This window comes from Mobula birostris, chromosome 31, assembly GCF_030028105.1.
Source record: "Mobula birostris isolate sMobBir1 chromosome 31, sMobBir1.hap1, whole genome shotgun sequence".
NCBI lineage: Eukaryota > Metazoa > Chordata > Chondrichthyes > Myliobatiformes > Myliobatidae > Mobula > Mobula birostris.
In genome coordinates this window covers 3784606-3810007 of record NC_092400.1, presented here as the reverse complement: position 1 = coordinate 3810007, position 25402 = coordinate 3784606, and the positions used below count along the sequence as shown (strand labels likewise).

Here is a 25402-nt window from a genome sequence, read left to right as displayed (position 1 = left end):
CCACTCTCTTGCTCTCTCACTGTCTCTCTCACTCTCTCACTGTCTCTCTCTTATTCTCACTCACTCTCTGTCTCTCACTCTCTCACTCTCTCTCTCTCGCTCTCTCACTCTCTCTCTCACACACTCTCTCTCACTCTCTCTCACTCTCTCTCTCTGTCTCATTCTTTCACTCTCTCTCTGTCTCACTCTCACTCTCTCTCTGTCTCACTCTCTCTCTCTCTCACTCTCACTCTCTCACTCTCTCTCACTCTCTCTCTCTCTTTCTCTCACTCTCTCTTTCTCTCTCACTCTCACTCTCTGTCTCTCTCACTCTCTCACTCTCTCTCTCACACTCTCTCTCACTCCCTCTCTGTCACTCACTCTCTTACACTCTCTCTCTGTCTTTCACACTCTCTCTCTCACTCTCTCTCACTGCCTCTCACTCTCTGACGGGCCTGTTGGCCTCGCATTTGTCCTTTATCCTGCACAGTCCTCACTAAAAACTAGTGATCTGTTCATCTGCCTCGGAGTCGCTCTCTCTGTGCTTGGGCCCTAACCTCACACTTGTGGCTGCAAATCCTAACAAACTAATATGGACCCAGCAAAGAGAGAACAGCTGATCACAGCCCTGTATTTCATTTTGCAGGTTAGAGAGAGAGAGACCATCAGATACAGGAGCAGAAGTAGGCCATTTGGCCCATCGAGTCTGCTCCACCATTCAATCATGGACTGATCCACTTCATCCAGCCATCCCCATTCCCCTGCCTTCACCCCATACCCTTTGATGCCCTGGGTAATCAAGAACCTATCTATCTCTGCCTTAAATACACCCAGTGATGTGGGCTCCACAGCCACGTGTGGCAACAAATTCCACAGATTTATCACCCTCTGACTAAAGTAATTTCTCCGCATTTCAGTTCTAAAAGGACGTCCTTCAATCCTGAAGTCGTGCCCTCTTGCCCTAGAATCCCTTTGCCATATCTATTTATTCATATTAACTATGTTACTATAATCAATAATCTGATTGAAATCCAACACTCCCTATCCTGTCTTACATTATTTGTGCCACTCAGAAAGATAAAGCTCTTCATCACTTTAATCTTTCTCCCAATGAAAGCACATACTGGTTACTTTATAAACCAAAATCTGAAAGTATCATGTCCATTTTGCCGATATTTTCACTAAAATATCAATGCTGCAGCACGTGGGAATCCAATTGAACAACCAGGAATAAATTGAAATGGGATGATAATCATTCCCTCAGCCCAGGCTTTCCTTAAAGCCTCAGCTGTGGAACCTGAGGAAAAATCTGTTCACATCAAGGTGATGAAAACTTTGCGATGGCCCACAACAGATGCTCAGTTGGTTCCTTACAGGGCGTCTAAACACAATAACGATTGGAAGCTGCACTTGGAAATCCAGTTGTGATTATACTCGGAGATTGTTTGCAATGACGTTGCTGGTGGCACTCATAATATGAAGGTGATGGGCAGGTATCTTCTATAATCAATTAAACCTGATTTGAGAGCATTGAAACATGCCTGGCGTCTCACTCTTGTATCACACCACATGTACCACAACGAGGAAAACCAGTCAAAGGACGGGAAGCACAGGCTGGGACTTCTCCTGGAGTGTTTCCATCCCACAGGCACAACTCAGACAAAACCTTCACCTATTCCATTACCACCCCTCCCCACTCCCCACCACCCACCACCCATGTGCTTATAAACAAGTAGAGCATCAAATGAATTTCCAACACTGAACCAGAAGTAAGACGGCGGTGATCACATTAATGAGGTTGTACTGCAGGGTCAGAATCAGAATCAGGTTAACATCACCGGCATATGTCATAACTTTACGTCAGCAGTACAATGCCATACATGGTAAATAAATATAGAGAATTAACCTGAGTGGCATTTGGTATCTATATGTCTGTTAAATAGTGAAGGTAAAACAAGTAGTACAAAATACTGTAACAGAAATAACAAAGTAGTGAGGTAGTGTTCATGGGTTCAATGTCCATTGAGGAATCGGGTGGCAGAGGGGAAGAAGCTGTTCCTGAATCGCTGAGTGTGTGCCTTCAGGCTTCTGTATCTCCTCCCCGACAGTAACAGCGTGAAGAGGGCATGTCCTGGGTGGTGGGGATTCTCAATGATGGATGCTGCCTTCTCTCAAACTAGCGGGCATAGAATTAAGACAAGAGGGAAAGTGTTAAAGGGGACCTTAGATGTCCCTCAGCAAATGGGGACAACTGGAAGTGGTCAGGCTGTTTAACGCAATGAGTCTGGTGTCTGCCCCATTGGAGTAGGTCAAACATCAACATCTTTCCAAATTCCAGGCAGAGTGCCCTGTTCTGAAGTCAGTGCACCATTCCCAAATTCCCATTAAGCAATTATCAGGTGTTGCATTGTAAAGTCAACAAATTTCACGACATAGGCCGGTGATATTAAACCTGATTCTGGTAGTGAAGCATCTGATGCCTGTCACCTGGTACTTTCATGGAAGAGAACAGAAGCAGGTGACTTCGAGAGCATGTGCAAAGATTCACTCCTGTTTTAGCTTCTGACTGCTGTGCAATCGAGATAAAGGGAAAGAGAGAGATAGAGAAAGAGAGAGATGGAGAGAAAGAGGGAAGGAGTGAGAGAGAGAGTGGGAGAGAGATGAAGAGAAATAGAGAGAAGGGAAGGAAAGGGTGAGGGAGAGAGATACAGATAGAGAGATGAGAGAAAAGAGAAAAATAGACAGCAGGTACTCAAGGCTCATTTCTTCAGCAGTTTGATCAGGGAATGACTGTGTAGGCGCGTGGACATCAGCCAGAGAGAACACTGAGAAGAGTTTAAAAGGAGAGAGCTTTACATAGCATGTGACAGAGTAGAGGGAGACAGAGTAGGAAGGCTTTGGCTCAACAGGGCTTTGGCAATAATGGGTCAAGGCAATGTAGGTTGCCTGTGTAGAATACAGACAGGAAGAATGTGTGTGAACCCGGTGTTCTGTGTTAGGTGTCAGATGTGGAAAGTCCGGGAGACTCCCAGCCTTCCAGACGGCCACATCTGTGCCAGGTGCATCAAGCTGCAGCTCCTTAGGGACCATGTTAGGGAACTGGAGATGTAGCTCGATGACCTCCGTCTGGTCAGGGAGAGTGAGGAGGTGATAGAGAGGAGCTATAGGCAGTTAGTCACACCAGGGCCTGGGGAGACAGACAAGTAGGTAACAGTCAGGAGAGCGAAGGGCAGGAGTCAGAGGCTAGAGAGAGCCCCAGTGGCTGTACTCCTTGACAATAACTACTCCTGTTTGAGTACTGCTGGGGGAGACGGCCTACCTGGGGGAAGCAACAGTGGCCGTGCCTCTGGCACAGAGTCTGGTCCTGTGGCTCAGAAGGGTAGGGAAAGGAAGAGGAAGGCAGCAGTGATAGGGAACTCTATAGTTAGGGGGTCAGACAGGCGATTCTGTGGATGCAGGAAAGAAGCACAGATAGCAGTTTGCCTCCCAGGTGCCAGGGTCTGAGATATTCCTGATCGCATCCACGATATCCTGAAGTGGGAAGGTGAACAGCCAGAGGTCGTGGTACATATTGGTACCAACGACATAGGCAGGAAAAGGGAGGAGGTCCTGAAAGCAGACTACAGGGGGTTAGGAAGGGAGTTGAGAAGCAGGACCACAAAGCTAGTAATCTCGGGATTACTTTCTGTGCCACGTGACAGTGAGTATAGGAACAGAGTGAGGTGGAGGATAAATGTGTGGCAGAGGGATTGGATCAGGGTCAAGGATTCATATTTCTGGATCATTGGGACCTCTTTTGGGGCAGGAGTGACCTGTACAAAAAGGACGGGTTGCACTTGAATCCCAGGGGGGCCAATATCCTGGCAGGGAGGTTTGCTAAGGCTATTGGTGGGAGATAAACTAGTATTGTTGGGGGGTGCAAACCAAACTGAAGAGATGGAGGAAGAGGTGGCTGGCTCACAAATAGAGAAAACTTGGAGACAGTGTGAGAGGGATGACAGGCAGGTGATAGAGAGTGGATGCAATCAGATGGACGGTTTGAGATGTGTCTATTTTAATGCAAGGAGTATTATGAATAAAGCGGATAAGTTTAGAGTGTGGATCAGTACTTGGAACTATGATGTTGCGGCTGTAACAGAGACTTGGATGGTGCAGGGGCAGGAATGGATATTTCAGGTGCCAGGCTTTAGATGTTTCAGAAAGAACAGGGAGGGAGGCAAAAGAGGTGTGGCATTGTTGATCAGAGATAGTGTCCCGGCTGCAGAAAAGGAGGAAGACATGGAGGAATTGTCTACGAGTCTCTGTGGTGGAAGTTAGGAACAGAAAGAGGTCAATAGCTCTACTGGGCATTTTTTATAGACCACCCAATAGTAACAGGGACATTGCGGAGCAGCTAGGGAGACAGATTTTGCAAAGGTGTAATAACAGGGTTGTCGAGGTCGGAGATTTTAATTTCCCAAATACCAATTGGCATGTCCCTAGAGCGAGGGGTTTAGATAGGATGGAGTTTGTTAGGAGTATTCAGGAAGGTTTCTTGACACAATATGTAGATAAGCCTACAAGAGGAGAGGTTGTACTTGATCTGGTATTGGGAAATGAACCTGATCAGGTGTCAGATCTCTCAGTGGGAGAGCATTTTGGAGATAGTGATCACAATTCTATCTCCTTTGCCATAGCATTGGATAGGGATAGGACAGACAAGTTGGGAAAGTGTTTAATTGGAGTAAGGGGAAATATGAGGCCATCAGGTAGGAACTTGGAAGCAGAAATTGGGAACTGATGTTCTCAGGGAAATGTAGTGAAGAAATGTGGCAAATGTTCAGGGGATATTTGCACGGAGTTGTGCATAAGTACGTTCCAATGAGTCAGGGGCAGGATGGTAGGGTACAAGAACTGTGGTGTACAAAGGCTGTTGTAAATCTAGTCAAGAAGAAAAGAAGAGCTTACGAAAGGTTCAAAAAACTAGGTAATGATAGAGATCTAGAAGATTATAATTCTAGCAGGAAGCAGCTTAAAAATGAAATTAGGAGAGCCAGAAGGTACCATGAGAAGGCCTTAGTGGACAGGATTAAGGAAAACCCCAGTGGAAAAGTGTGTATGGAACCGGAGGAGATAGCAGAGGTACTTAATGAGTACTTTCCTTCAGTATTCACTGCGGAAAAGGATCTTGGTGATTGTAGGGATGACTTACAGTGGACTGAAAAGCTTGAGCATGGAGACATTAAGAAAGAGGATGTGCTGGAGCTTTTGGAAAGCATCAAGTTGGATAAGTCACTGGGACCAGACAAGATATACCCCAGGATACTCTGGGAGGTGAGGGAGGAGATTGCTGAGCCTCTGGCGATGATCGTTGCATCATCAATGGGGACGGGAGAGGTTCTGGAGGATTGGAGGGTTGCAGATGTTGTTCCATTATTTAAGAAAGGGAGTACAGATAGCCCAGGAAATTATAGAACAGTGAGTCTCACTTCAGTGGTTGGTAAGTCGATAGAGAAGATCCAGAGAGGCAGGATTTCTGAACATTTGGAGGGGCATAATATGATTAGGAATAGTCAGCATGGCTTTATCAAAGGCATGTTGTGTCTTACGAGCCTGACTGAATTTTTTGAGGATGTAACTAAACACGTTGATGAAGGTAGAGCAGTAGATGCAGTGTATATGGATTTCAGCAAGGGATTTGACAAGGTACCCCAGACAAGACTAATTGAGAAAGTTAGGATGCATGGGAACCAAGGGGACATTGCTTTGTGGATCCAGAACTGGCTTGCTCATAGAAGGCAAAGAGTGGTTGTAGACGGGTCATATTCTGCATGCAGTGGTGTGCCTCAGGGATCTGTTTTGGGACCCCTACTCTTCGTGATTTTTATAAGTGTCCTGGATGAAGAATTGGAGGGATGGGTCAGTAAATTTTCTGATGACACAAAGGTTAGGGCTGTTGTGGATAGTGTGTGTGTGTGTGTGTGTGTGTGTGTGTGTGTGTGTGTGTGTGTGTGTATGTGTGTGTGTGTGTTTGTGTGTGTGTGTGTGTGTGTGTGTGTGTGTGTGTGTGTGTGTATGTGTTTGTGTGTGTGTGTGTGTATGTGTGTGTGTGTGTGTGTGTGTGTGTGTGTGTGTGTGTGTTTGTGTGTGTGTGTGTGTTTCTGTGTGTGTGTGTGTGTGTGTGTGTGTGTGTGTGTGTGTGTGTGTTTGTGTGTGTGTATGTTTGTGTGTGTGTGTTTGTGTGTTTGTAGGATAATGTCTCTGTGTTTATGACTGTCTGCATTTGTGTGTTTGTGTGCATGTGTGAGAGTGTGTTCTTTATGAGTGTGTGTGACTGATCAAAATGGGATTACGGCTGGTCTCACTGATTGAAACATAGACTCTGAATACAGAACGAGACGGGGTGATGGGCTGGAATTGTCACGGCACGAACTCTCGATAATTGGTATCACAATATGGCGAGGATGTGGTGATATCTCTGAAAATGAGACGAGTCACTGTGAGACTTGCCCTGCGAGTTGCATGAGAGGTTTCAGAACCAGAGATTGGAAAATGACAAAACATGAAGACCATTGAGTTTTGTTTGATTTGGGGTGCCTGGATGTGTCGGTAGGATTAATAACCTCCAGCATTCCTACAGATTTCAGACGTTAAGATATGTGTCTGAGCCACAGCCATTTTGCATTCTTCTTTTTCTTTGACGACCTTGTTTCAATTCACTGAAAAATTAAGCTTTTAACAGTCTTCCATCATGTAGAATGATTCCTGGTATAAAACTCGTGCACGACATTTGAACCTTTCCCCACATCATAAGAACTTAATTTTTTTATTAGTCAGTTATCTATACTAATCAATTCAGAGGAATTGATCTGAATTGCATTCCAGTCACGTACAGCTCCATATAAACAGTTCCCCATACATTCTGGATATAAATAAAATGCAAATCCCTCATTCTGCTGCAGAAGGTCTAGAATCTCATTCCATGCAAATGCACACACCTGCTCAGCTTTATCTCACCGAACATAAATGAATAGTTCTGACCAATAAGAATCGGAATTTGTACTGAAACAACCAAAGTTGAAGCACTGGGTTTTTTGGCTGACTTGTGAGAAAATGTTGATTTACAATGGGATGAAATGAGGGTGAAGGTGGGAGTTGCCGGGGTGTTGGGTTGGTGTTTGAGGTATTGGGCTGAACAGGCCATAAGCTATATTTTCTGCTTCATCCCAACTCCTGAGCAGAATGTGAACCTCGACTAAATGGGGTCAAACGTGTAAGAGGAATATTGTCACAGAATGGCAGCTGTAGTGATGATGGAGCCTCATTTTCTGTGCCCTAAAGGTTAAGGAACTTTCAGGTGTGAATGGGAAGAGTCATGGAGGGATGGAGAGGGAGGTGGTGCTCTTCCTGGGGATTGGTGACCATGGTGGTGACCCCAGTCGATAAAAGAACCCCTCCCACCCTCCTTCCTCCAGCTCCACTTTCCAGAGAGTGTTGGGGAACAGATCCAACAAATATCACCCAATGAAACCTAAATTTCACCCATCTCAGCATTAGCACGAAACTGACTGATCAAAACTTGACCCTTGCAACTTTATTGTCAAATTGAGGGAGGGTATCACAAAGGAGCAGTTTGACAGCCCTGTTGGGGCATAAAGAGACCCACAGGGCACCAATCTTCACATCAGTTTAACAGAGCATTAAGCATCCAAATGTGTGACCACACACACTCCACACCCTAGGACATGGGGAGGCAGAACTGAAACTATGTCAGGAGTGAATGTGATGATATCGGGTATACCCATTTTATTGTCCGAAACTTAAGCCAAGATCTTAAGTCTTGTACGTAGCTATTAAATTTCAAAGTTCGAAGTATATATATGCACAATATACAAGCCTGAGATTCATTTTCTTGCGGGCATACTCAGAAAATGCAACAGCCACAATAGAATGAATGAAGGATTTGATCATCAAGTCCTTCACTCACATCCACTGTGATGAAGTGTTTTGAGAGGTTGACCATGACATCTGACATATATACTGTACGACGTACGTTCGTGATAATAAACCTGATTCTGATTCAAGAACTGCGAAGGAGCACTGGAAACAACCCAAAACGTGATGGAGTTGCACCAAAGAAGAGCAATTCATTGCTGACTGTGAGAACCCCGAGAGAGAGTTGTTTCTCCTGTCGTCACTGAAGACGGCTGTGGTAAGGAAACTGGATTTGCCTCAATGAGCACGGTTTAATCCCAGGTAGACAAGATGGCCGGAGTGGAAACCAAATGACAACATCTGTGTCAGTGATAACCTAGTGAAGTCCCATCAGGAACCATAGAGAGTGTAGCCACATGATTCAACCTTTTCCCAGTCCCACATGCAGTGTTGGGGCACCAGACCATCCACTAACGATGAATGTTCACTTCGTCCCTCTGATTCTCCACTGCTGGGGACAAATGGGGAATACAGCCTGAAGGATCAGGGCAGACCAGGCCAGGAGAAGACCAGGGAAGTGAAGACATTATGTTGACCGAGGTGGCACAAGGAACAACAGGAGAAATATTCTCATGTGAGACACAACTCTGCTGATACTTGAAGCAGTCCATCTACGTGATCGGAATGAACTTGCCCATCCTGGATGGGAGAGTTGACTGATGCTCTGGAGCCTATTCAATGTTTCTGATCTGGATCACTGTAGACTGACACTCTGAGTCCTGATGGACCAGATGTTCCACCATGGAACCTGGTAAATTAATGACTAATCACCTCCCTCTCCATTCTTCCCTGTCACTTCCCCTCAATACTCGCAGAATTACTTCATCTGCAATACACAGAAAGAGATGTGGTTCTTCACTCCCTGCAGTTTCCATTCTATGATGCAGCTTTGGGCTTCCAAATCTCAGAACGTCCCCTTTCCCTACCCCAACCTACCACTGTATGTTTGACCCTGTTTGGGTGAGGTTCAAAGTTTCTACTCGGGAACAGGGACAGACAGCTGAACTTCAAATCTGCCACCCAACAGTGTCTGGCAACTCATTCACAGCCCCCTCATTTCCCTTTTTATTCCATTATAATCCTTTGTTCTCAGGCTGCAGATTATTGCTATCTGACAAACTCAGCAATTCAAATCACATTTTTAGTTAGTGTTCCAGCTCTTAGTTTTATTGATTATTTGCATGTGATATGTAAGAAGTGATCACTAGATCTGTGCATTTGCATTGTACCAGACAAAGATTGCTCCTTACTGTAACTAAGTTAAAATAAGTAGTAGTTTTCCCAGCAAACTCTTGCCCCAGAAGATCAGTTTGAACAGGAATATTGACCATTTATGTTTGGTTCAGCTTGTCAGAAACAGAAAATAACCCCATTCTTATTGAGGAAAACAGCATTTATGATTCCTCCTAATGGTCCCAAACTATTTGGCAAAATTACCAAAACAGTATTGTCTATTTGTAAAGCCTTGAGCCAATATTCCAAATCCATGTGAGTTTTATTATATCTTCCTGAATTGTACATGACCCAGTTCATGTTTTGTTTTCACCAACTATAGTTCAGATAACTAACAAGGGATTGGAATATCATAGTTAAAGGAAAGGTAAAACACCTCCCAACTTTAGCTCATCACGAGCAAAGCAACTTTGTCTGAGATTAAAAAATAGTAATTTTCCTTAGGTCACAGTCTATTTCATCAAACATAGAGTGAATTCAAAATCCCTATCTTGCTCTTCATCTCTGTTATTGTCTGGTCTCTATCCAACCTTCATTCTCACCCTCTCTGAATCACAGAATCTCAAAAGCTGCCAAGCTTCAAGGAACATTTTTGAAACTCAGCCTCATCTGCTCTCTTTTTCCTCCACACTCACTCTCTCTTTCTATCCCTCTCCTCTCTCTCTCTCTCTCTCTCTCTCTTTCACTCTCTCTTTACTCTCACTAAATCATAGGATCTCAGAATTTGGCAAATCTCCTTTGAAACTCATGGATCACTCACCCACTTTCTATCAATTCAGAACATGAAAAAGGTGGTCAAGATGGTGCCAGCGTACAACGTTCCCATAGTCGACATCTTCCAGATGGCAAGCAAAAAGCTTTTTTACTTCTTTTACGTATGTTTTCACCTTAAAAACGTTTCTGGAGGGATAGAGCCTGCAATTTACAGCCTTCAGCACCGATGATCCCACTCCGGGATGTCCCACATCTTCCCCATCACAGTCTCAGCCATTGCTTCAGCTGATTCTGGATCAGAGCCGAGCATCCCTCCACCAGGCAGATACTCCGGTGACCCTAACGGCTGCAGGAAGTTTATGACCCAGTGTGAGCTGACTTTACAAGCCCAGCCAGGTCGGTTCAGTGATGATGTGCATACGTAAACTAGCTTACATGGTAAATCACTCGGACCCCATTCACCTGTTCAACGCTCTGTGAGAACAAGGTTCCCCCTACAGCTCAGTCCTTACACCAACTCGTGGTTGAGTTCAAGAGAGCGTTTGATCTTCCGGTGCAGGGTTAGGAGGCAGCTCACCGAATGGTACGGCACAGAAGAGTGCGGTGGAGCAAAGGGATCCATAATTCATTGAAAGTGGCCTCTCAGGTTGATAGGGTCATAAAGAAAGTTGTATAAGATGTTGGTGAGGCCCAATTTGGAGTATTGTGTGCAGTTTTGATCACCTACTAACAGGAAAGTTATAAACAAGGTTGAACAAGTACAGAGAATATTTACAAGGATGTGTTGCTGGAGCTTGAGGGCCTGAGTTATAAGGAAAGATTACATGGGTTAGGACAGTATTCCTTAGAACGTAGAAGATTGAGAGGAGATTTGATAGAGATGTACAAAATTATTAGTCCTTAGGTATTGTAAATGCAAGCAGGCGTTTTCCACTGAGGTTGAGTGAGACTACAACCAGAGGTCATGGGTTAAGGGTGAAAGGTGAAAAGTTTAAGGGGAACATGAAGGGAAACTTCTTCACTCAGAGGGTGGTGAGAGTGTGGAACGAGCTGCCAGCGTAAGTGGTGCATGAGAGCTCGATTTCAACATTTAAGAGAAGTTTGGATCGGTGCATGGATGGAAGGGGTATGGAGGGTTATGGTCCGGTGCAGGTCGATGGGAGTAGGCAGTTTAATAGTTTTCGGCATGGACCATTTTTGTTCTGTACTTCTCTATGATTCTACTTCCGTATCCCATTGAGAAATAATGTGCGGGTTCAGGGACAGGAACCTACCTGAGACTTGAACCCAATCCGGAGAAAACACATTGTCTACTTTAATCTAAGGGTCCTGCCATCTGACCTGATAAATCCAGTTGTGAAAACATCACAGGCCAATGAGGTGAATTTAGATGAATGGCAATAAAATGGATATAAAGTTTAGAAGGAAGTGGAGTTGTGAGGACTGACAGAGATGAAGACATAGAATCTTCTCCTCAGTCTCAGCCCGAGACTTACAACTACGGAAAGCCTCCTTTCTGTGGCCCTGACATGTTTTTCTGCAACTCATGGCAAAGTTTTTGTAAGAATGGTACTTGTGTCTGGAAATCTTTTTTAGAATTATAATCTCTGTTGGAATTACTACAGAGAGTAAATGTGCTCTTTAAGAATAAAATAATGATGTTTAATCTGCTTCGTTAGCTGGAAGTATCCCCTCCTTGGTTGTGAGGGGTGGTCCCACCACTCGAAATAGTGATTATTCACAGCTGAACCCATTCAGAAAAGAGACCAAAATAGATAAGTAAATTAGTCTTTGACTTATAGATTGCTACAGTATAACCTCTCTCAAGTGAGTAGGCTAGTAGCTGTCTATAACTTTAAGGCTTAAGGTCTCGTCTTAAGTTTAGGACAATAAACTTGTCTGGCGGGAGGAGAAGATGGCAGCCCGCCTGCGCGTGTGCAGCTCTCCGGTGAAAAATGATATCGTATCGTTAAATAGGGGCCGTGGACAATTCTGATTTGACGGAGAATGGATGGGAAAGCACAGAGGAACATCTGGAGAAATTTCTGAAACGCCCGTTCGCTGCTGTCTTTACTGTGCGGTCAGGAATCTTTCGGAGGCTAGGCCTCAAAATCCCGTCCTTGCCTGCTTTTGGCGACCGAGAAGGAGGTCGAATCATTCGGACAGAGATGGCACTCAGCACTCAGTGTCGGACAGCTGATCAGAGCTCGAAATTTTCGGATGACTCAGAGTCGGACCGTGGTCGGGCATGGAAGGGAGAATTTTTCTTCCTTCTCCCCTCTGCGTGAGATGCGGGACATTTGAGAGACTTTGAACTTTACTGTGTTCATGGACTTCTTCATCAAGTTATGGTATTGTTACACTGTTTGTAACTATATGTTATAATTATGTGGTTTTGTCAGTTTTTTTCAGTCTTGGTTTGTCCTGTGTTTTGTGATATTACACCGGAGGAAATAATGTATCATTTCTTAATGCATGCATTACTAAATGACAATAAAAGAGGACTACATGTCTTCATAAGCAATCATCATAAAATGGATACACCCAGTATCATCACATACATGTACTGCCTGTGACTGTGTTCTAGCATACAGAGTGTGGGTGGTCACACATGAGATCGCTCAGAACTATGTTAGACTAATGTGAAGAATGGGGCCCCAAGGGTCTATTTATGCCCCTGTGGGTCTGCACAGCAGCACTAATGTAAAATCATCCCTCGCTGTAGCAATGAAGTTGGAAGGGGCACAGTGTGTTCAGTATCTGCAGAGAGTGTGCAGAAATTAATGCATTTTGTATTTCAGTACAGGGGATTCTGTTGATTCAGTCCCCAAGCACTCTCTGGAAAGTGGATCTGGAGGAAGGAGGGTGGGAGGGGTTCTTTTATTGATGGGGTCACCACCATAGTCACCAATCCCCAGGAAGAACACCACCTCATGGAACTCACAGGGCAAGTCCCACAGCGACTCGTCTCATTTTCAGAGGTGGTCACCATATCCTCTCCATACTCTAATACCAATTATCGAGAGTTCGTGCCGTGACAATTCCAGCCCATCACCCATTGTCGTGGACTCTGTTTAGTGTCTCTGTTTCAATCACTGAGACCCATCATGATCACATTTGGGGTAGTTATACACACTCAAAATAGAACACCGTCTCACACACACGCACACACACATGTAAATTGACACACACTCAAACACATACGTGGACACATACACACACACATACATGTAAATTGACACATGTGGACACACAGTCGTGGACACGCACACACACATATACATGTAAATTCACACACACACACTGAGAAGAGTCGGAAGCAGTCAGGATTGGCTCTGTCTCTCCAGCTCAGTCAAATAGAGACCAGCTGTATCAACATGAGAGCTTGTCTTTATCTTATCCATGTTATCAGCTCCCAATATAAAATCCAGGGACTGAACCTCACAAGTGTGATTTCCAGGACAGGGAAGAGCAAACGACAATGTTGGGCCTGTTTGTCCTGCTTCTGCTCTCAGGTAAGGAGACTCTCCTCGAGTGACACTTACCTTGATGTTGGTTGCTTCATGTTCTAACCTGTTTGTGTCTGTCTGTTCCTCTCTCTCCGGATGTAGCTGGTGCTGAGAGTGCTTCCATTGAGTCCAGGAACCTCATTCAATTCAGTAATATGATTTCATGCGTCATACCAGGCGTCAGCCCACTACTGAGATTCAATGACTACGGCTGTTACTGTGGACCTGGTGGATCTGGGACACCAGTGGATGACCTTGACCGGTAGGTGGACAGACGATCTCTACAGAGCCAGTTACCATCCGTTGGAGTCCAGGGACAGGGAAATCTTCTCATTCATTGTCAGAGGCAGCAGGATTGCATCTTCACTGAAGTCCCAGTGATGGTACAGAGGATAGTGTTGGGTTTGCAGTGCCACCGGTCTGTACAGGAGTTCAGGACTGTTTAGTGGAACACACCGAGGACAGAGCCAGCTGCTCCCAGGGAGGATTCTGTCCTTCTGGAGGATTGGACAGGGGGTTCGATCATGGCAGCACAAGAGAGAACCATGACACAGTAGCTACGTTAGTAAGGGAGCGAGGAAGGGAAGGAGAGAGGGCAACCAGCTGGTCGATCAGTCTGTTGCTTGTTGTTGGGTGTTGAACACACACAATCCATAGAAAAAGGGAAAAACTAAACATTGGTCACCTTCTCAGGTCTATTGTGGTCATGTCACTTGGAGGAATTCTTTTCCACATTCCTGCCTGAGTCTCCACAGATCCTGATTCCACGTCCCACTGTGAAGCTCCTCCCCAACTCCCTGGTACGATATGAGCCTGCTCAGTTTGCCTCAGCTCAGATCACCTCCTGACTCTTAGCTCTACATGGGAAGTGTGTGACACTGCAGGCTGCTGTAACAGTGTTCTGTTAATTCTAGTCCATGAGTTTTCTACTAAACGTTATCTGTGATTTTACAGGTGCTGCCAGACCCATGACAAGTGTTATGAAGATGCTAAGGAAAAAGAGAAGTGCAGAATAGTCTACTCACCCAAAATGATACATTACAAGTACAGCTGCTCAAAAGGGAAACTCGAATGTACAAGTGAGTATGATCGGAGAGTGCCTGATTGCCTTAATTTTATCTCTGCTTCCATGGTCAGCAACTTTGGTCCATCCCTCATCGCCTTTGTGAAGGTGCTGGTGAGCTGCCATCTTGAACCACTGGAGTTGCCCTGGTGATGGTTCTCCCACAATGCTCTTGTGCTGAAGCTCCAGCATTCAGACCCAGTGATGATGGAGGAACAGGTTATGTTCCATGTCTGGATGGTGTGAGACTTGCAGGGACCTGTATGTGATGCTGATCTCTGTCTCTCTAGATGGTAAAGGCTATTGGTCTGGGAGATTTAGCTGAGATACACTGGCTGCTGAATTATACAATAGCACAGAATGCTGATAGTGGATATTGCTAGAGATCATTTCATTTGGTTTATTATTGTCGCAGGTAACAGGCCACAGTGAAAAGCTTTGTTTTTCCTGCCATCCATACAGACAGAGTTGCAATGAAATCAGTTCCTTTGTCACTAGTAATGACGAGCTCCTTCTGTGTTTGGGAGCTGCACTCACCCAGGTACTGGGGCGATATCCCACTCCTGGCTGATGGTGGAAAGGCTTCAGGCAGTAAGACATCAATCACTTCTTATGGGATGTTTAAGTTCTGACCTGCTCTTGGAACCACTCGTTAACGCATCTTGGTGAATTATATGTGAGGGTCACCAGTGAACCCCAGTGCAAAATCACAGAGACTCTGGCAATTCAAACACAACAACAGATTTAAGACAGAAAGTAAGCAAGAAAACTAACAAGAACTCAGGCAAGCTATGCAGAATCCTGACAAACAGAAATCGCTCAGGTACACAGAAGAACTCGGACAGAGTTTCACCAGACAAGGGCCCACAATGACTGAGCAAAGAGGGGCTGGACAGTTCCCCTGACATACACCCTGGAGCACATAGGAATTCAGAACAGCCCCGGAGCCCAGGCAAAACATTAACCCCCAAGTCAACGACTACACTGAAAGACAGAGAAAATCCTGTGCTGACTCAGTTACCCAAATTGAATAAAAATGATAAATGCAAGGAGAGCGTCTGATCCCAAACGAGACACCTGCAATACAAAGTGAGTGAGTTCTAAGAAAAATAATTAGAATCCAAATCAGAATCAGGTTTAATATCACCAGCACATGTTGTGGAATTTGTTAACTTTACAGCAGCAGTACAATGAAATACATGATAAATAAATATACAGAAAAAATATGAGTAACATTAAGTATATATGTCTAATAAACTCTTCTTGGACTTCTAGCTAAGTACAGGTATCAATTATATCTGACGTCATCAAAACATCAGTGATAATCAATACCGATACCCAGCTGGAAGCCCAAGAAGAGTTTATTCATCATATATGCCGGGAAAGCACGAGGTGCTTTTCTTTTATACACATGTCTATTAAATAATTGAGGTAAAACACGTAGTGCAAAATAACAGAAATAAAGAAGTAGTGAGGTGGTGTTCATGGGTTCAATGTCCATTTAGAAATCGGATGGCAGAGGGGAAGAAACTGTTCCTGAATTGCTGAGTGTGTGTCTTCAGGCTTCTGTACCTCCTCTGTGATGGTAACAATGAGAAGAGGGCATGTCCTGGGTGATGGGGTCCTTAATAATGGATGCCACCTTCCTGGGGCATTGCTCTTGAAGATGCCTTGGATACTACAGAGGCTGGTACGCATGATGGAGCTGACTAATTCTACAGGTTTCTGCAACTTAATTCGATCTTGTGCAGTAGCCCCCTCCCACATACCAGACGGTGATGCAGACAGTCAGAACACTTGGAGAAATTTTTGAGCGTTTTAGTTGACAAACCAAATTTCCTCAAACTCCAAATGAAATATAGCTGCTGTCTTGCCTTCTGTGGTTAAGAAAGCATACTGTGCATTGGCCTTCATCAATCGTGGGATTGAGTTTAAGAGCTGAGAGGTAATATTGCAGCTATATAGGACCCTGGTCAGACCCCACTTGGAGTACTGTGCTCAGTTCTAGTCACCTCACTACAGGAAGGATGTGGAAACCATAGAAAGGGTGCTGAGGAGATTTACAAGGATGTGGCCTGGATTGGGGAGCATGCCTTATGAGAATAGTTTGAATGACCTCGGCCTTTTTTCCTTGGAGAGACGGAGGATGAGAGGTGACCTGATAGAGGTGTAAAAGATGATGAGAGGCATTGATCGTGTTGATAGTCAGAGGCTTTTTGCCAGGGCTGAAATAGCTAGCACGAGAAGGCACAGTTTTAAGGTGATTGGAAGTAGGTACGGAGGAGATGTCAGGGGTAGGTTTTTTACACAGAGGGTGGAATGGGCTGCTGGCGGCGGTGGTGGAGACGGGTACGATAGGGTATTTTCTTTCTTTCTTTTTAAATCTTTTTATTCATTATTATTGAAAATCAACAACAGAGAAAAATACATCAAAATAATCAAGACAACATATCCATATGTAGAATAAGAGTTAAACTATCAACCAAGTTGAACAGTATATCAGGAATAATAAAGAAACAAAATGTTAAACCTTTTTTTATGGAAAAAAGAAAGAAAGAAAAAAAAGATCCCCTACTAACTAAAACAGAAGAGAACCACTAATAACAAAAATAAACGGGAAAAAAAAACCCATTTGGAGCACAAACCCGAAGCTATATGCCATGCAAGCTTCCATAAAAAAAAGACATCAATCCGCCAACCAAATCCATTTACCCAAGCATCAGAAAAGGACCATCTTTATTAACTCAAATCAAATGATAATAACGGGCCAAAGAACCCCACCTTTTCTCAAAGTCAAATCTGGGATCAAAAGTTCGACTTCTAATTTTTTCCAAACTAAGACATAACATCACCTGAGAGAACCATTGTATCAAAGTGGGAGCAGAGGCATCTTTCCATTTCAATAAAATAGCCCTTCTAGCCAATAATGTGACAAATTCAGTTACGTATTGGTCTGATATAGAAATACCATGAATATGTTGAGGAATTATACCAAACAAAACTGTCAATTTATTAGGTTGTAAATTAATTTTTAAAGCTTTAGAAATTGTAGAAAAAATAGATTTCCAAAATTGTTTCAATACCGAACACGACCAAAACATATGTGTCAATATAGCTATCTCAGTTTTGCATCTATCACACTGACTATTTACATTAGGAAATGTTTTAGACGATCTCTCCTTTGTCAAATAATAATGATGTACAATTTTAAATTGAATTAGGGAATGACTGGCACAATTCGAAGAAGAGTTAACCAGCTTCAAAATTCGCAACCAATCTTCTGTTATCAAGGTCACGTTAAGCTCTCTTTCCCAATCTTGCTTAATCTTAAGTAGAGAATAGTTATCTCGTTGTAATAGTAAATTATAAATTTTCCCAATAAAACGTTTCACTAAAGGGTTCATTTTTAAAATAATGTCTAACAGGTCAGAGTCTTGTATATATGAAAATTACTTAAATATTCTTGTAAGAAATGTCTGACCTGAAGATATTGCAAAAATGTGAATATGAGAGAAAGTATTTGGTTACTAATTTCTCAAAGGACATCAATCGGCTTTCTTGAAACAAGTCCATAAAGGAAAAAATTCCTTTATTCCTCCAAAGAGAAAAGGTAGGATCACTAAGTGAAGGCTTAAATAAATAGTTTTGATAAATTAAACTAAAAAGGTGAAATTTTTTAAGATTAAAAAACTTACGAAACTGGTACCAGCTTCGTAATGATTGATTAATCATAGGATTTATATTTAGAATAGAAATTTTGGCTAATTGTACAGGTAAAGGAGCTCCTGATAACGAAGTTAAATGAAATTGTTTCACAATTTTCAATTTCACATCAACCCAAGATGGTCGTCCCTTTTTATCAGTCCAATATAACCAAGAACACGCATAACATATATTAACCGCCCAGTAATACATTCTTAAATCAGGCAAAGTAAGACCTCCATCCTTTTTTAATTTTTGTAAATGACATTTTCCAATTCTTGGTCTTTTATTATTCCAAACAAAAGATGAAATAATAGAGTCAACCTGATCAAAAAACTTCATAGTTAGAAAATTAGGAATATTTTGAAATACATATAAAAATTTTGGTAAAATCATCATTTTAAGTGCCTGAATTCGACCTGCTAACGAAAGTGTAAGTGGATTCCATCTACAAAAAAATTGCTTCATAAAATCCACTAAAGGAACTATATTAGCTCTATAAAGGTCTCCATAATTTTTAGTGATGATAATACCTAAATATTTAAACGAATCCGTAACTTTTAGAGGAATGTCATCATATACAGAAGCAGAATCATTTAAAGGAAATAATTCACTTTTATGCAGGTTTAACTTATATCCTGAAAACAATCTAAATTCATTTAATAATTTCACTAAACTAGGAATAGGTTCTTCAGGATTCGAAACATAAACCAAAAGATCATCCGCATAAAGGGAGATCTTATGAATAGCCCCATTTATAGAAATTCCTTGAATATGTTTAGCTTCACAAAGTGCAATAGCCAAAGGTTCCAACATCAAATTAAATAACAGAGGACTTAACGGACATCCTTGTCTCGTACCCTGGGAAGGTTGGAAAAAGGGGGATCTACAGTTATTAGTGATAACAGTGGCAATAGAGCTTTTATATATCAATCTAATCCATTTATTAAAATTAGTACCAAAGCTAAATTTCTCTAAAACTTTAAATAGATATTTCCATTCAACTCTATCAAATGCCTTTTCAGCATCTGGAGAAACAACACATTGGGGAGTCTTAGAGAGGGATGAGTAGATAATATTTAACAGTCTCTGAGTGTTAGAAAAAGAATAACGGCCTTTTATAAAACCTGTTTGATCCAGAGAAATAATCTTAGCTAGTATATTCTCCATCCGATTAGCCATTATTTTTGAAAGAATTTTGGCATCCACATTTAATAATGAAATATGTCTATATGAAGCACAATCAGTAGGGTCTTTATCTTTCTTAAGAATTGAAGAAATAGAAGCTTCATAAAATGTGGAAGGTAACTCTCTTAGCAGAAAAGAATCTTTAAGCATTTCCAACATATAAGGAGTAAGCAAATGTTCAAATTTTTTATAAAATCCTACAGTAAAACCATCCAATCCAGGAGCTTTACCAGACTGCATTGAAAGAATAGCTTTCTGAATTTCTCTTTCAGTAAAAGGAGCATCAAGAATTTGCTGATCTTCAACAAATATTCTAGGAAAATCAATCTTTTGTAAAAAGGCAGCTGGAAACTGAGATTTATAGAGTTGACTGTAATAGTCTTGAAAAATGTTATTAATATCTTCATAATTACAAGCTAAATTACCATCTCCCTTACGAATTTTTAAAATTTGTCTTTTAGCTCTAACTGCTTTAAGTTGAGACGCTAATAGCTTGTTACTTTTATCTCCAAACATATAAAATTGACTTTTTAAATTAAGCAAATTTCTTTCAATAGGATAAGTTAATAGTAAATTATATTGTGATTGAAGTTCAACCCTTTGTTTAAATAAATCAACATTAGAGGAAACTGCATAAGTATTATCCAGATCTTTAATTAGTTTTGAAATTCTATCTAACTCTATTTTTGTCTGTTTCTTGAGTTTAGTCAAATAAGATATTATCGGACCTCGCAAATATGTTTTAAGTGTATCCCATATAATCAATTTCGAGACATCTCCTGTATTATTAAGAAGAAAGAAATCTTTTATCTGAATCTCTATAAATTTGACAAAGTCCGAACTTTGTAATAAATTCTTTGGAAAGCGCCAAGGCAAGTTTACATTACTAACATCATTTAACTCAAAAGTTAAGCTTAAGGGTGCATGATCCGAGACTGCAATAGCATCATATTCACATTTCTGGACTTTGGACAAAAATCGGAAATCAGCTATAAAATAATCAATTCTGGAATATTTATTATGAATATGTGAATAAAAAGAATAATCTCTGTCATTAGGATGTAAATTTCTCCAGATTTCTATCAAACCATAATCAATTAAAAAGGAATTATTAAGTGTTGCCGAACGACTCGGAAGCTGCTGATTGGTTGAACTCTTGTCAATCAAAGGGTTTAACCAACAGTTGAAGTCACTTCCTGTCAGCAGCATATATTCACTTAAGTCTGGTAATAAACCAAACATATTTTTTAAAAAAGGATCAGCTACATTAGGTCTGTATAGATTAACTAGGACAATTTTTCTATTACAAATTGTTCCTTTAATAATTAAAAATCTACCATTATTATCTGAGACAATGTCTTCTTGAATAAAAAAAATTAGATTTAATAAAAATAGATACTCCCTTTGTTTTATTTTTACAAGTATCATGGTATTGAAGGCCCTTCCATGTTTTAAAAAATCTATTTTGATTGCCCATTCTGATATGCGTTTCTTGAGCAAAAATTATATCGGGCTGGAATCGATTAAAAACTTTAAATGTCTTCTTTCGCTTAATAGGGTGATTCCATCCACGTACATTCCAACTAATAACGTTTATCAGTTTAAGTACCATTGGATATTATTCTTAAATACAACAAACACGCGGGCTAATCAAAGATGGCGGAGATGAATATAACCAAATAGAAAACGCGCATGCTCCGGAACTCCATAATGGGGAAAAAATACCAAAAGTGTGTGTGGAAAAAAAACCCACAAGAAACCCCAAAATACAAAAATAGCCCCAAACCTCCCACCATCCCCAAAGAAGGAAATCTGACAAAAGAAAGAAAGGCCGGAACGCATCCCCAAGAAAAGACTTAAGAATGGAATTCCGCGTGCTGCTCAATTTAAATAATAATTAGAAGTTTTTTCTCCCAATTCCCCCCTCCCCATAACAACGAAAATACGTAACCTTAAGATAAGAAAGCCCAGCAAAGAAAAAGATGTTCATACTTAATCATTGAAAATAAACTAAGGGAATGCGAAAACAGTCTCCAAAGATGCCAAAGCAATACTACTAACCCAAAGAGTTTAATCTCTAAAGAGAGAAAAGCAGCGCCATTATTCTTTAACTTACTACCTTATTTAACAAAAGAACCAAAGCTAATTATCTATTACTAAACACTCCGCAATATAAGAAAAAAGCCTATATAAACTGTAAGCAAACTATCACTTAATTAATAAAGAAAAAGAAAAATAGAAACAGATAATCAAACCAGTTCACAATCTATCCACTGTATTAATACACTCCGTATACTAAACAGTCTTTAAAAAAAGTCATTCTTAGTCAAACCAAGAAGATCACCTCTTCTTTAAGTAATTCATCGATCAAAGGATATCTTCAGCATACCGAAATCTTCAAAGCCTGTTTTCTTTCAGAAAATTATTCAGAAATATCTAATATCCTTCATACATCAGCCGATTCCACAATAGAGTTGACAAAATCCGATGCCGCTTGGGGATCCAAGAAGACACGAGGGTTGAATCTTTAGGAAATAACTTTAATCTCGCTGGGTATCTCAGGGATGGAAAGAGTCTTTTTTCGTGAGCGATCTTCATGACCGATAGGAATTTGATCCGTTGTTCCATAACTTCCCATGGATAATCTTCATAAAAACGGATCTCGGAACCGTTAAATTTAAAAACTTTCTGTTTTCTTTCACATTTTATGATTTGGTCTTTAACTTTAAAGCGAAGAAAGTTGACTAAAATTGGTCGAGCTTTATCTGACGAAGTGAAAATTCTGTGAGCTCTTTCAATATCGGGAGGCTGAGATAGAATATCCAGGACAGGGATTGAAACAGATTGGCAAAGTAATCCAATAAATTCCCATTCTCGGAGCCTTCTTGAAGACCCACAATACGAATGTTATTCCTACGCAACCTTGCGTATAAATCGACAATTTTGCGTTGAGTCTGTTCCAATCGGGTTGAAATATCCGCAATCTGACATTTCGATTCTTTAAACTCAGTATTCAAGGAAACAATATTTTCCTCAATAGTCTGTAAACTCTGTCGGAACGACTTCAACTCAGAAGTGTTATTGTCTATTTCCTTGTCGAGACCCATCAACGCACGTTGCAAACGCTCAGCCCAGGCAGGCATATCTTCTGATTTTTCTTTCGATGTTTTTCCCTTTCCATTGCTGGGTTCAAAAGGCTGTTTTCCACTTCTTAAAGGATACGACATAATGACCACTATTTCCCTCCCAGATCCAAAAAATAAAAGTTGAATAATTCAAAGTTTAGACTGGGGAAAAGGAGGGATTAAAGGCAGCCACAACATTTATATATCACTCCATTGAGCTACAGGCGGAAGACCCATGATAGGGTATTTTAACAGACTCCTGGATAGATACATGGAGCTTAGAAAAATAGAGGGCTATGGGTAACTCTAGGTAATATTTAAGGGAAGGACATGGTCGCCACAGCTTTATGGGCCGAGGGCCTGTATTGTGTTGTAGGGTTTCTGTGTTTCTATGTTTCTAAATTTCTATGTTTCTATATTCTCTATAGCTGCACCGATATGTACTGACCTGGTTAAGTCGTCAGAGATATTGACACCCAGGAACTTGAAATTGCTCATTCTCTCCACTCCTGATACATACAGAAATAAACTGAATGGCAGTAATTACATATATGTTTATTAAATAGTTAAATTAAATACGTAGTACAAAAAAAGGAATTAAAAAAGTAATGGGGTAGTGTTCATAAGTTTAATGTCCATTTAGAAATCAGATGGCAGAGAGAAAGAAGCTGCTCTTGAAGTGTGTGCCTTCAGGCTTCTGTACCTCCTTCCTGATGGTAACAATGAGAAGAGGGCATGTACTGGGTGGTGAGGATCCTTAATACTGGACAACTCCTTCCTGAGGCAGCTTATGGGACATAAAGGGTAACCAATCCAAGGAAGACTATACACACCTGAGAATTATGAGAGGCATAGATAAAATAAACAATCACAGCCGTTTTCCAAGACAGGAAAGTCTAAAACTAGAGGTCTAGGTTTAACGTGGGAGTAGAAAAAGATTTAAAAGGAACAACTTGTTCACCCAGAGGCTGCTGGGTATGTAGAAGGTGCAAAGGAGATGGGAACAATTACAATGTTTCAAAGATAGTTGGAAAGCTTTAGAGGAATCTGGGCCAAGTGCAGACAGATGGGATAGCATAGAAAGACAGTGGGTCAGCATGGATGAGTTGGGCCGAAGAGCCTGGCTCAGAGCTGCAAAACCTTTACGACTCTAGGGACGTGAAAGATGGCTGAATTACGCTCCTTATTTGAAGATGGTTATTGTCTGACACGTGTGTGTTGTTAATGTTACTCACCAGCTAGTGGTCAGGGCCCAGATATTGCTGGATCATATGCAGAGAGCAAATTATGAACTGAGCATTATTGATGAGTAAGTACCGTCTGGTAGCACTGACACCATCAAAAATCATTTGAAATAGTAGATTGAGTAAATATTTGGCTCTGAATGCCTGCTGCACTATTTGTCAAGATATAGGTTTATCTTCTTGCTCAACAATTTTTCCTGACTTATCTCAATATTCCCAGATTCCTCCAATTTATCAATTTCAATCAGCTTCAGTTTTGAGTGAATTCATGGCATCCACAGCCCCCTGGCACAGGATCTTCCCCCAGTTTGAACCCTCAATGGCTTGCCCTTAATCTGCGCCAGTGACCCCTGGTTCTATTTCCCATCAGTACAGGAAACACCCTCTTCATATCTGTCCTGTGATCCCTGCTGTGGTTTCAAAATTCACCCACAGAAAATGGATTCAGATGAATAAAAGGAGGAATATTTTTGCATCACTTCACCTCAGCATTTTACAGAATGCAATAGAAATGTTGTGACCAGTTTGATTGCAGCAAGATCCCAATGGAACCATGACCAGATAAAATATCTGAGCTGATATTTGCAGGACAATTCTGATCACATTAAAAGAAGGTTCTCCCAAGCTCTTTTGTTACATACAATCTCCTCACCAGACAGATGAAAAATATGCTCAGTTTAACAGTCAGGAGAGAGATGGAGTCACTTCTCCCTCAGGAGCACAGTGGAATATCACTCTTGCAGTTTGTGTTAATGTCACTGCAGTGGGACTGAAACCTCAGAGTCAGAGGCAAGATCCAAGGCTGCTGCTTGGAGCCACTCAGTGGTGAAGGGCTAGGGGTCACCAGGGACTTTTCTAGAATCTTTTCCACAATAACTCAGCTATGATTGTGGTGTAGATCTTCATAGGATGTGTTATTCTGATGTCAATACAAGTCTGACATCAGTTTAAAAGGATCCATTGACTCTAGAAATGATGAGGTCATCACAATGAAATTAAAAACCCAAATTACAATTAGTATTTTAAATGATTTACAGAACATTTATATAAAGATTAGAATGTTACACATAATATATAGATGGAAGTTGAATTATCAAAATATATTAAAATTTAAAATTATCTTTCATTCTTTCATAATCCAAGGCAAATACTGTATCATTAATATAATGGATTATTTTCAATATGCTTCCTTTCAGGTAAAAGTCACTGTGAGAAGTTTATCTGTGAATGTGATCGAAATGCGGCCATCTGCTTCTCGAAAGCAAAATACAACCCTGAGAATAAAGGCATCAGTCAATCTCGCTGCAAATAGGAGGTCGATCTGACCATGTGGTTATGATTTTTCTTGTCTTTATCTAACAAATACTTTCCTTCCAAATTGTGTCATCTGTTTTATTTCCAGGAGCTCAAACATCTTTGAACTCCATATTAACTATGTTACTATAATCAATAATCTGATTTAAATCCAACACTCCCTATCCTGTCTTACATTATTTGTGCCACTCAGAAAGATAAAGCTCTTCATCACTTTAAACTCTCTCCCAATGAAAGCACATACTGGTTACTTTATAAACCAAAATTTGAAAGTATCATGTCCATTTTGCTGATATTTTCACTAAAACAAATCCCATTGAACAACCAGGAATAAATTTTAATTGGGATGATAATCAT

The 25402-nt window shown here is 41.3% G+C and overlaps 1 protein-coding gene across 1 annotated transcript; it reads left to right on the top strand.

The window, feature by feature from the left end:
- Positions 1-13381: 13381 nt before the first annotated feature.
- LOC140190769 (phospholipase A2, minor isoenzyme-like) lies at positions 13382-25043 on the top strand. Its single transcript, XM_072247603.1, has 4 exons — positions 13382-13415; positions 13512-13671; positions 14364-14488; positions 24928-25043. The coding sequence occupies exons 1-4, from the start codon at positions 13382-13384 to the stop codon at positions 25041-25043; spliced, it is 435 nt and encodes a 144-aa protein (XP_072103704.1).
- The last annotated feature ends 359 nt before the right edge of the window (positions 25044-25402 follow it).